At 39.3% G+C, this 13448-nt stretch overlaps 1 protein-coding gene across 1 annotated transcript in view; it reads right to left on the bottom strand.

Moving 5' to 3' along the window:
* Positions 1–484: 484 nt before the first annotated feature.
* KCNK1 (potassium two pore domain channel subfamily K member 1) overlaps positions 485–13448 on the bottom strand; it is a 33815-nt gene continuing 20851 nt past the window's right edge. Inside the window, exons 2-3 of the mRNA XM_086631572.1 lie at positions 4726–5121; positions 485–1938 (exon numbers count right to left, since the gene is read on the bottom strand). Of these exons, the coding sequence (XP_086487698.1) occupies positions 1679–1938; positions 4726–5121 (656 nt within the window). The 3' untranslated portion in view covers positions 485–1678. The remainder of the gene's footprint in view (positions 1939–4725; positions 5122–13448) is intronic.

The following is a 13448-nucleotide window of genomic DNA, read 5'->3' as shown; positions in this document are numbered from 1 at the left end:
TGGGGTTATTTACTTTCAAGTATTTTTCCCATGAGCACTAAATCTAGACACACTGCATTTTTTTCTTTTACAGTAAAATATTATTCATTTTTAAAGACTAAAAGTCAAATTACAGGCAATCTGGCATGCTTGCACTGCAGGGAAAAGGCTCTCCTCTATGCTATTCCTACATGAGAGTCTGTCCTAATATGGCTATTTGTGCTCCAGATCTTTTATTCATTGCAAAGCATTATCAAGATTCCCATATTGTAGATTCTTAAGGCCAGAAGAGAGAGTACTACAACCACTTAAGTCTCATCTCTTACTCACTGAAATTCACTCTCAGGTCCCCCTGCATTCAGCACAGCAACTGATAGCTGGACTGAAACCTCTCTCCTGTTATAGCCAAACAGGTCCCGGCTTCAGAAGTTGTGCAAGATCTTGACTTTTTAGTGACTTTTCCCAAGGGGAAAAAATTTCGGTTCCATCTGAACCAAATGTGACATTTTTCCTTTTTTCTTGCCATATGAAAAACTGAAAAATTGTTTCTTGCCATATGAAAAATATTTTCTTGCCATATGAAAAACTGAACATTCCCTTCTCCTCCAAAGTGCTCTGAGTACTAGTTAGAAAAGGAAAAGAAGAAAAAGGGGCTATCTTCAAAGGTGACGCTATTTCTTTTCCTCCGCTTACCTATCAGCTCAGCAGAGAGCGCACACTGGGTTGAACTGTGGAAGAAATAGCTCTGAGTCCCTCTTCTGCTAAACAGACTTCAACCATCTACTAGGAAAACGCCACAAGCACATGACTATGCCAATCATGGCATATGCTGACTCTTTTTCATTCCATTCCACACAGCTAAAAACCTGCTCCTGCCCATTTCAGAGGACAGAGGACTGAAACGCAGCTGTGTTCCTTCCCCACAACCCCATCTCACCCAGCACTTTGAATTGGTCTTGCTATCTCTCAGAGTTTACAAAAGTATTTCATACAAAGACAAATAGCATGGAAGACTCAAGGCACACTCTTCAGGACATTTTTCTTGTGATTAGGGGACCTTTGAAGGAAGTAGGAAATTTGAATGTAAATAGCACTGGCAAAGGAGGGACCGGAGCCTTTTTTTTTTTTTTTTTTTTATTCCTAGAAATATTATTTGCATTTGCAAGCTACTGGGCAATAGAAGGATGATCTAGATACTACCCCTTCCAACAGATCTACAGATATTGCTCTGAAAATGTGTTCCAGATCAAGATATTTGGTGTGTTTGAATTAAATCTGTGACTACACTTCTGACAATCAAAAGTGCACATCCCAAAATTTGCTATGTCGTCCAGTTGCAAGGTGGGGCATGCAACTAAATGAGTTGGATGCCAGTGAAGGCTTACTCTCCTAAAGATGCTGGGTGAAGTTGCTTGTACAAGCCTTTCTTTCTGGCATCTCTAAAAGTGGTACACCGAACTCCTTATCCTTCAAGTAAAACGGCCTAATGTTCCCAGCCACATCCTACATTTTTTTCCCCTGTTCCCAGGGCAGATCCCACATTTTTCCCAAAAGTCTTTTCTATGTAAGAAGTGATGAATCCTTGTTAAAGTAGTACAGTCTTCCAGCTTTTATATTTTCAGAAAAAAAATATGAGGCATTCTATTTCTTATGGTAAGTAGCATAAATGCACCAAAACAATGGTATGGATACCCCTGTATTAATTGTTTAGAGAGCTGTCATTGGAAGTTGGGGACTGGGAAGTCACAAAAGGCTCATTTGCCTTCTGATCGTCCTTCATGGAGGCTGCCTGGTCTGAGATGGAAGAGAAAGAGAGCTGGTCATGTTCCATTATATGCACTTGGTCCTCTTCCTTGTCCTTCTTCACATAAAACAACTTCCTAAACTTTTTGAGCTCATGGAGTTCACAGAAAGTCTCGAGAACCACCAACATGGCGATAAGGCCCAGCAACAGATAACCTGGGTACAAAAAAAAGAAAAGTGGTATAATTATTAGCAAATTAGGTGGGGCTGTAATAGTTTTAACCTTGTAACTTTTCCCATTCCTGTCATCTTTGACTATTACATTAATTTTCTTTATGACCCAGTTTCAGAGTTCTGTAACCCACTTTGGACTGTCAAATTCTTTTTTTTTTTTCCTTTTTCATTCTACGACCAACAGGACTCCACATAATCAAAAAAAGGTAACACTAGTATCTTTAGTTCCATTGTAACTGTACAAGAGAAAAATATGTAAAGGCATTAAGTGAAACAGAATACTAAAATTTACTATATGCACGCTCCCCCGCTTACTTACTACCTTCACAATTAACTGCTCTTCAAAAGACTTTTTCCTCTTAATATTCCTATGGGTTACAAATAGAAGTAAAAATATGGCAGCTAATAATGATTATTTGTTGTTTATACCAGTTTATCTGGACAAATCACTTATATTTCATGAAAACTTTTAAATTATTTTCCTTTAAAATTATAAGAAAATATCCAACATCCTGAAATGTCCAAATCCTGAAATGAGCGGAAAAACAAAGCAACTAGAAATGTGTACAACGCCAATAAAATGAAAATTAAAAAAAAATTACTGTAAAATTACTGCTGACACTTTAAACACCTGACAAAGTTGCTACATTTCATGACACCTTGAAGACTATTTGCAATGTTTTACTAACATACATAACAGACCACTGTGTTCTTTTTTTTTTTCCCCTCTCCAAACATATGCATCTAGAATTTGAGAGAAGGTGTTAAAATAAGCATTTCTTTCATTAGATCCCTGCTACTGATCATTACAATTTAATGAGGAGCATGATTACTTGAATATTTTATCATTTCAATGAGTAAATCAAGCAGAAGCTAAGTGTATAATTATTAGTACAACATGCTCATTCAAAGGCTGAACATTAAACGTGCTGAAAGATCAACACAGATTAACTATTATAATCTACATACGGTCACTGTTCTATTACCTAAGGGCATAAACATTTCATCTGTAGTTACAGATTATTCACTGGCAATAACACACTTCTTTCCTTCCAGGAGCGCCATTAAATCAATATTGCAATACTGGGTACTGATCTAAATCAGCATTACAGCCAAAATTTATTAATTTTCTTCAGCTTTATCTCATGACATCAAATGGGAGCTATGCATTAACACAAGGAAGAAGTGACAAAGCTATGCCAATTAAAAGACATCTATAAATCTGCACTGAGAATTTCATAATTACCTCTGAAACTCAGCCCAGCTGATCACCATTTGATTTAGAACAGGACTTGTGTTGTCCTAAAAATTCTTGAAAAGCCTGTAGCGTTCATTAAGCATTTTCTGATGCAGAACTCCAAAACTTTTCTCAAAGAAAATTTAGGTTCAGCAAGAGAAAATATCTTACACATGCTGTTTGGTTCCTTGAAATGTTCACATGAAAGGAAAAAGAATAATTTAAAAGTTATGACCTTCAAAACTGTTGAAATTAAATATTCTAAAGTCGTAACTTTGCCGAAAAGCTACTTTTTCCTTTCAGTATTTCCTGCAATTTATGTTGTAAGTGTTCTAAAGTTTGAAAAAGGATAATCTAAGCCATAATGTTTTCTTATGATTTGGAGTTTTCAGAACAGCTAGAATTTTTACAAGGCCTTTACCATGCGTGACTTTCTCCATTCACTTCATCATTTAGCATCCCCAAATCAATGCTGCAGATCAGTGGAGTAATAATTAAAAGCTACTGCTGGTAAGATAAACATGATAGGTAGCAGGGGAAATCTCCTGCAATGACAACAGGCCTAGCAGGAGAGTAAAGTGTTCTGTTGGCTAGTTCAAGGCCCTGCTTCAAGGAATGAAAATTCCAGACCCAATCTTCCTTTAGGTAAAAACACAAAAACAAGGTAATGGACACTTGGCCTACGTTAAGATTGCTGGATCATGCACAGGAGCACACACAAATGCATACCAGTTTAAGAAATGGACCTGACAGGAAAGGTTCATTTTGGGCGTCAGATCTTTTAACCAGTGTGTTTGACGACCCAGGACTACGCAGACTGAAGCCACGTCAGAAACTGAGATGCTCCAAAACTCTGTCACTGGAGAATACTGCCCTCAGCATACACTCATTCAGAATGCCAACATAAAGATAATTTTCTTAGCTCTACTTCTACTTCAAATCACTGATCACTATGCCTCTCTTCTGTGTCAAACATAATTAAACAATTTGAATTTAACATTCCTGGTCTTGCTTTGCTATCATCTCCGTCGACTTGTCTCTCTTTGACAACTGGTGTGTACCAGCGCCAGTTTCAGCTACCTTCTGTTACAAGTGGAGTCAGAAACTTTGCTATTCTGCCTCATTTTTCATTGCTCCTCAATTTGTCTCTGTCCACCTGTCATCTCATCTTATGAGATGACCTCAGGTTACAAGAATCATCTTCCTGGCTCTGTGACGCACTGAAATCTTAGCCCAAGATGCTTACAACCATTTTCATAACAGTAATGTGAGCATTTTTTTCCTATTATTAATAAAAGAGTAAGCAGCTATGGTTTAACACAATGGAATTCTGGTTTTAGCTTTTTCTTTCTTAACTAAGAGAACTGACCTTACTTAAAGGCTTCCTCTCTGAACAGCTACCTACAATGTCCAGTTTGTTAGCTAACAGCTCACAAAACAATCACCCATCCACAGAATGGAGAGGAAAAGTCCGATTGTTTTTTTTTTTTAATAAAAGTACCTTTTATTTAGCTGGTTAGTTTGACACTTACATGTAATTCCAATTTTATACAGCTCTCGGAATTTTTGATTGTAGCCTTCTCCTGGCACATAGTCTCCGAGGCCAATGGTACTCAGGGAAATGAAACAAAAGTAAAAAGATTCCAAAAAATTCCAGTCATCTTCCAGAACAGAAAATATTGCTGCTGGGATTAAGAAGAAGCATGAGACGGTGATGAACCCAAGGACTACGGCATGGATGATTGCAACAACCTGCTTGGAGAAGCCCCAGCGAATGTGGAAATACAGTACAGGCCGCCTGGTGACATATACAATGATGCGCTGTACCACCGCTGTCAGGAAAAGCAGCGTAAACGGGATCCCGATGACTGAGTAGATGATGCAGAAGGCCTTTCCTCCATCAGATAAAGGCACTGTGTGACCATAACCTGCAACAAAGCAGAGGAGGCACAGGTTGAGCTAAAGCTGGGAGCTCACTTCCCAATTTGATATTGGCTATACTGTGTGAGAAAAACACGCTTCACTATTGCTAATTCGGAATTCTGCTATTCTTGACAAATGCTGTTCAAAGGACTGTTTTAAGCAGGTAAACAAAGCCTAAGTACTAGCAATAGGCAAGTAAAAATTAAAAAAAATATTTTTATACTATTTCAAAATCGTGAACATAATTGTATACATGCTTATTTTGGAGAAGGAAGTAATGCCTAGTCAGGAGTGGGAAGCTATACCAGGAAATCTGTGTTTTATTCTGGATTTTCCTGCTGACCTTTGTTGTTCAGCTTTACAAAGTAGTGTAACTTCTTTTACCCACCTTGCCAAGTAGAATAATACATACTTTAGAAAACTGTTCCTACATCTACTTTGTAGTAAAACACTTTAAGACCTCTTGTGAAAATCATTTAAATTACATAGGAATATTATAATCAGCATTCCATGCTTTATACTTCCATGTTTTTGCAAAGCATTTAAACGATAATCCATCAAAGATACCTAAAAGCAGAATAAACATTTTCACAGCAAAGCTTCTGGGATATAACCACTGTGGCTGGATTTTTGCCTAGTCATTTACACACTAGAAGTATCAATCAATAGTGATCTGTTCGGAGCACAGGAACGTATCCAGCAGTGTACAGGCTGATCGTGGCCAGCAATCTCAATCCCACAAATGTCTGCAATTACACTTGCACCCAGTGCAAGCAGCTACGCTGCCAAAGCACACTGCCAGACAGCCTGGTTCTAAATGTAAATCATAGACACAAAAAAGAACAGTAAATCCAGTATAAACCAGGAATGCTTTCTTCTGTTTGCCAACCAAAAAAAAAAAAAAAACCAAAGCAAAAACCCACAAAAAAACAAGAGTATTTTTGTTTTCATTGCAGCAAGGAAGAGGAAATCTCTTGAACTCTAGTTTGGGCAGACTTTACACGGATATCTAAGAAGCAAGTGCAGACAGGCCCTAGTAATTCTGCAGCCCCAAATTTGCCAGCTCATTCAGGTTACATCAGTGCTGTACAACGAGGCATCTTCCAGAGCTACTGCAGCTAGCTATCTTGAGGAGCCCAGGCAGACCCCAGTGCATACAGGGTTACGCTGCTTCTGATCTCTGAACTGAGCTTGCTCTGCACTCGCCCAGTCTGCCCAGTACAGCACTGGACCAGGCAGAGGTTCCCTGAGGGCTCCTGAGAACGCCCTGCCTGCTCCCCTGTGAATCCTGCTGCTCAGCAAGCCCCTTCAGGTTTTATATGAACACAGGAGATTTCCCCTCTACATTAATGAATTTGATAGTAGAAGCATTGCTCTTTTAAGTTTTCCAGTGAGCAAGAAAAGGAAATGTTCTTTTTATTTAAGATGCATAGAGACACCTCCAGACAATGAGACAGACAAAATATCTTATCATTACAATGTACAAAGTCTTAGAGAAGAAACGCATGAGGTGTAGTTTCTCCATGTTAGCTAACCTGACCGGAAACTTCAGTTGTATTTGAATTTTAATGACATCATGAATAATTTACCCAAGCTCAGTCTTTTGAGCCCCAGAAAACTACATTAATTAATGGCTTTTTTTCTTGCTCACCTTCTGTTTGCTTTTTCTGCTTTGAGATAACAGAACCGGAACCACACAGAGCACGCCAGACGCAGCTGTATAAAGTTGCAGAGAAGGCTTCTCACCTTGTGTTCTTCTCCATCCCTAATAATGCTGGACATTTGACTGGCATTTCTGACTACCACTGAGCTGACACTTTCTTGGCCCTGTCTATCAGAATCCCAGGACCTTGCCCCTCAGAGGTATCCAGGGATCCACCAGTGCAGATCCCATCCCTTCATATGTGAAACTACGACTGCTTTTGCCATGTGCATGACTTAACATTTTATACACACTCATTTTCAAGCACCATTTTATTGTTCAGTTGCCCTACAGCTCTTCCATCATCCTTACAGCCTAAAATAAACTTTGTTACCTTTCTCTTCCAGGTCATTTATGAATATGTTGAATAGCACAAGCCCAAACACCAAGGCCTCCAAGGAACAACCCTTGTGACATTCCCCTACTTCAAGAACTAGTCATTTTCTCCTACTCTGTTTTCTATCTTTCCCTATCTCATATCCATATGAGAACCAGCCCCACTTGCTTAGTTTTCCTGAAAGCATTTTGTGACAGTCAATCGACTCCAAGTTTGGAACAGGAGAGAGATGTGTGCTTTGAGTAAATCACAGGGTACCTCAAACTGATCCATGTGACACAAACACACAAAAAAAGGCAACTTCAATGCTCCATCGCATCAAGGTGTCTTCAATAAAGCAGAACAAGAGGCATGTTATTTGAGTGAGATGTAGATCAGGTCTCATCTGGACTAATGTACATCACTGTATATCCATGCTTAACGAACTAATTCACACTGGAAGAAGAGCAGAGAAAGGTTACTGAAACCATCAGGGGACTGGAGACTATTTTATGAGAGGACAATAAAAGTGGCTGGCTTCCTCGGCACAGCTGAACGGACGCTGAAAAGTGATATAGTATCTCCCTATTAATGCATCAGCATACAAGTAGTACCAAGGGAAAAGAAACGCTTTAGATGAAGAATAATATTGCCACACAAACAAATAGCTTAGATGTAGCATGAATAAATTTCGTCTAGAAACTAGAAAAAGGTTTTTAAGCTTCAGAGAAGAGTTTTAGAGCAGCCACCCACTTTCAGTACTGGGGAAAGAACCCAGCTATGTTTAAATGAAGCCTGATGAAGGCTTCATAACTTTATGAATGGTGCAATATCACGAGGCTATGCATGACAAGCAGAAAATTGAGCTTGCAGACCTGCAAAGTCCCTTGCAAGCTCCAGGTTCCTAAATTTAACATATGTTTGCATGGTACAATTGATCCAAGCTTGCATTAATTTGAACCCAAACATCCATATTAAGAAAAATAAAAAAAAACTCTGACACATTTGTCAGTTCATTATGCACAGAGCAGGCTGATGGTGATTTAACTCCAGCCCCTGTGCTGACAATCAGGCAGCAATCAGCTCATTTCTTGGTGAAGAAGGGTTCTCTTGCCTCTCCAATACTTCTCTCGTAATTCCTTCTGAAGGACAGACATTAGTCTTCCAGGTGCTACACAGTAAAACACCCAGACTCAGAGGAAAGCACAGAACGATAAAAACTTTACTACAGGAAAGCTTGCAACAAGGTTATATTAAACTGAGTGCTTAGACTAGCCTGCCTAGTTAACCCTTACAGAAATTTTCCCAATTCACAGAATTAGTGGAGGTGCCTCAGGCAGATGCTACCTTCTAAGGTCTGCTTTGCCATTCTGGTGAGGTTGTCAACATCACTTAAGGGATAGCTGAAGGGATTGTGTATCTGCCCCTCAGCTACTAACCATTACAGGAACTGTAATACTAAAGAGCACTGACACACTCAGGCTGAGAAGAGAAGGTATGCTCCATTCAACCAGCAGCAGTAAGAGGATGACATCTTCCAAAAGCAACAGATGAGTAATCAATGTTTGCTTGCTACTCAGGATACAGAGTCACTGCTTAGGAATGATTATATGCAAAAGCTTGAGCTAAAACAGTCACAATTTATGAGGCTATGGCAAGTGGGGACAAAAAAGATCCATATTTTTTCCCAGTAGGAAATTGCTTTTATGTTACTTTTCCTAACAATACCTATAATCTTAGTCATCACTGTACAAAAAAAACATTAAAAAAACCCCACACACCAACACAGCCATACTCTAAGAGAGGAAATTACAGATTCAAGGCAGGAGACAGTTCATGTCTGCTTTGAGACACTTTCACTCTACTGCCTCCCATCTCTGCTCCTGCAGCTGTTTGTAGCTTCTTTGTATTGTAACCTCTTCAGAGAAATTCCCTTCTATGATCCCTCCATAAAGAGCCTAGCACATGCTAGTTCTACATAAATAACAGATAATAAAATGTACGCCATTTGCCTTTTTCAGTGGAAACTACAATGTCCAGAAGCATTACAACTGCAATCCTAAAATCTTATTTTTGTTATGAGAAAAGGATGCTCACAAAAAAGAGACTACTTATGAAGACATTTATTCTATCCAGGAGACTTGCTATGGGAGACTAGAATTAAATTGCCCATGTAGTATATCTGATAACTGTATTACTGACTATGAAGACAGACAAGGTTTACTGAATGTTGCATTTTCATATGTATAATGCAAATATCAGATAACAATCACTCGTTTAAAAGCACTGATCTTTGCAAAAACCAAACCCTCAGATAACCTGACCAAACTCAGAAGCAAAGTGACACCAGAGATAAAAGGATATTAATCGGATATAATCCTTTATACTGTCTATTCAGTTATTAGAGGTACCATTCCTTCAAAAAAGCTGCTAGAAAAAAATGCATGCAAGACCAGCAAGATTTGCCAAATTAAAGAAGATCAGTGTTCCATCTAGTTCAGTGTCTTGAGACAGACCATATTTGATTCATCATACAAAGATCAAAACTCCACAAGATGTAAACAGCTTTCAGTTCTGTTCACATAGGGAAACTTATTCCTTAAAAGTCACATACCCTCTTATGACTTGGAGGACTTCTACTGTTATAAGCTTACATAAATTCATAAAACGTCTTTATCTGTTCTGATGTAATTTTGAATGTCATCATAGCCTACAAAAGTGCTTATTTTTAAAAATCATTTAAAACACTTCAATCTTTTTACATTGATCTTGTTGCTGTGAGTTATACAGGTCAATTACATGTTCAATATAATATTCACTCCTCCTTTTGCTTGTCTTTCAGGTTAGTCTTTGCTCTTATATCTTTCTAAAAAAAGTCTTGATCATGACTTTTCTGTACTTTTCAGTGCTTTGTATCCCTCTTGTGCAAGTTCCTCTTTTAGTTATTTTCTCTTCTGTCTTGCCTGTGTCCAATTGTTCCTGTTAGATCACTTTGTAGAGAAATACATAGAATTGATCACTGTATTCCAGGTAAGACATATATTTCTCCCTCCATTTTTATACACCATCACACTTTGTTTTTCAGAGTCTCTAGGTAGCTAACAACAATGTCCAACTCATAACAGTTGGGTGTCTCCTTTCATCCTTCTCAGATATTGCTTTGACCAGCCCAAGCAGTTCTGTATCAGTCACTCCTGTAGCTCATTAATTGGTCTTCTCTCTCTTAAGAAACAGTGGCCTTCTCACAGGTCTTTCAGGACACTGAATTGAGCACTTAGTGCCAGAGTGCAGATGTGCTGCAATTGTGTTGTGATAAACCCAGTCTGGACTTCAACACAGAAGCCTCCAGAGGCTGCCCCGAAGGGCGGATTTTTGAATGTTGTAAATGGATCTGACATCAGCTGACGCAAGCAACAAGCAGAGGCGCCACAGCCCTTGGAAAGCTTCCCCCAGACAGCCTCTCCCAGGCTATAGTGATGAAGCCTGGAAGGTGTGTCTGCATGCTGTAGCTCTGCCTCTTTCGCTTGCCCCTCTGTTATACTCCCAGGGCACCGGCTGTCAATGACTGTTCTCATCAGTTGGTCCTATGAATGGGGACCACCATCCACAGCATTAAAGTTCACTCCTTTCCCTTCATGAATTAAACAGTCGATGGTTTTGTGTTGTGCATTTTCTTATGCCAAGTGCTCTTCTCCCTCTTTCCTACCACAAGCTTTGTCAAGCCACTGCTCCCTCAGGGCCCCCTAGCCCCAGGTGACCTGTTGCAACACCACCAGCCCTACGTGGCACCACCAAGCTTCTCAGGCCAGGGAGAGGGTCATTTCCAGCACAGCCAGTGTCCTCCCCAACACACCCATTCAGATGGCAGAGTCACAACATGTAACCCCAATGTGCTGGCAAGCATGCTCATTGCTTTGCTGGTTTGAGTCAGCACCCCTGAAGAGAAGTCAGCCCTTTAAGTCTGCTCATCACCTCAAGATGCCCCAATAGATGAAACGAATCATGTACATCTGTACTGAAGTTATGTAAAAATCTTTCATTCATCCCAAGCATAACATGACTCACTGGAATATGACGATGATGAAGGTCTATGATAATATTTACATAATTTCGACACTGTTGTTTTTATAAACCTTTGACAATTTCCATTGTGTTTAACAGTGAAATATATCCTTCTTCATAACTGGTCTATTATCTTCTAAGGTAAAAAGGAAACATCAGGTGACAGTAGAATCATGTGGTAAAGAGATCACAAGTAAGTCTCAAGTATTTTTTTCTATTGCAAGGAAGAGCAGGGCAACAACCAAAGTGATTAGAAAATTGTGCTACAGAGTTCAAACCAACAACATTACGATTGAAGTAGCTGATCAGCAAGTTTATGTAAAGCTGACAGGGCCATAAATTTGGAGGCAAAAGGTCATCTACCATACAGAACTAAAGAAATAAGAAAAAGATATGCTATATTATGCAGCGTATCTACATGTGCCAAAGTATCTGCTCAGAATCAAATTCTTTCAGAAAAGGTATTTTGCTTTTTCTACTTCTATGCGTGTGCACTGGGAAGGACTTGCTTTAAACATGGCTTATAGGCAGGTAGTTAAGCAGCCTTTCTTCCCTGCAATACAGATGGAAAAAAAAGAACGTAAAAGACTAAACAGACATGAAAACTGGTCCACAGCTAAAAATACGTGAAACAGTAGCACTGTGCTGCTAGAAAAGACTTTTCAGAACTTCTAGTCAGAGATTGGAGACACAGCAATACCATTAAGACAAGACATTAAAACAGAATTATATGTTAAAACAGAGTAAAATCAAAAGTTGACCAATGGAATTTTGTTAAACAAACCTGAGAACCTTGATTTCCAGTCAGGCTAAGATAAGCTACCCTATAAGACAGAAAGGAGGAGGAAAAATTCCACTGTGGCATTTTTAAGCAGAAGAAATCCACAGGGATATTACATTTTGCTACCTCCTCATTGAGCTAATGGAACTGGTTTTGTGTGCACTGGAGGAGGGAGGAGGAAGAGGTACTGTAAACTGAATTGATGAAATTATCTGTTTGGTTTTTTTTTTTAAAAAAAAGAGGGAAAGTGAGGAGGAGGAGATTTGTTTGAAACCTAGTACATTTCACTAGCAAAAGCTTACAGTGCGGCCCTCAAGGGGTTGCATTGGCATAATTAGGGAGGTGATGAAGGGTGTGGCAGAAACCTCTGAAACCAGTTTTGTCACTAAAGAAAACATTCATTAGGTTCATCCTCACACAGCACCAGTAATGGTGATTTAAACTTCCAGCTGAGGTGATTTAGTAGAGTGCTATTCCAGCTCCCTTCGATAATAATATATCCCTTAAAACTCACTAGAATAAAAGTGATAAAAATGTATTTAAACTATTAAATAACCATGAGAATTAAATCACCTCCATAAGGACTTCTCACCTAATCACTTCTCAGAATAGAATTGGTTTGTTTTGTCAGTTTCTAGTGTCAAGGGACTTCTTCCAAACAAATAAAATAAAATAGAGAATCCAACACACTGATATGCATGTATCTAGTAATGGTACAAGGTTTCAGTTCCTTCTGAGATAATACTTCGCTGCCATTAGCTATGAAAGCCGAAGACTGCTAATTCCTCAGAATCAACGTCCGGCTACGTAGGTTTGGAGTTGCCTTGGAAAGGACCAGGTTCATATAATCAGCTCACAAATGTCACCTGCTGCACCAAGAAAGGCTGAAATGCCTTTAAACATAGCCAGTTTAGTAACAAGGTTGTGTAAGTAATTTGGCTGGCTGTTGGCAACATCTGGACCCAAGAAACAAGCCAACAGCATGGATATATTGGCTTCTATGTTCAAAGCCGGTTTCAAAACCAGTTTCTACCGGAACAACTGTACATCAGAACAGTTATATCTCGCAAAGCACGTAAAGTCTGCCACATCCGTTCCTGCACAGGAAACAATATATCACCTCCCCAAAGTACCCAAGCTAGAAACTACATCCACAGATGCCGGGAAAAGGGGACGCTGATGAATTAAACTGGGGGAAATCCTTGTATGAAGACAAGGGATATTTTCACACTATTTGTGTGAATACACTGAGATAACCAGCTTGCTTTATGGTCCTATATTTGGTATTGTTTAAGCTGCCCAACAAGTTGTACCAATGCTGGCAAAACACTGACGTTCGCTTCCTGTTCGGACTGGTATGTTCTGGGCCAGCCAGCCTAAATAACCAGTGCGACAGTAGGTAGAGCTACATATTGACATGGAACACATCCACATCCAGAAAGCATGCTGACTGTTAATTAAAAGTAAATTA

The sequence above is a fragment of the Tauraco erythrolophus genome, chromosome 2 (genome assembly GCF_009769465.1).
Source record: "Tauraco erythrolophus isolate bTauEry1 chromosome 2, bTauEry1.pri, whole genome shotgun sequence".
NCBI classification, from domain to species: domain Eukaryota; kingdom Metazoa; phylum Chordata; class Aves; order Musophagiformes; family Musophagidae; genus Tauraco; species Tauraco erythrolophus.
This window is presented reverse-complemented; position numbering and strand designations above follow the sequence as displayed.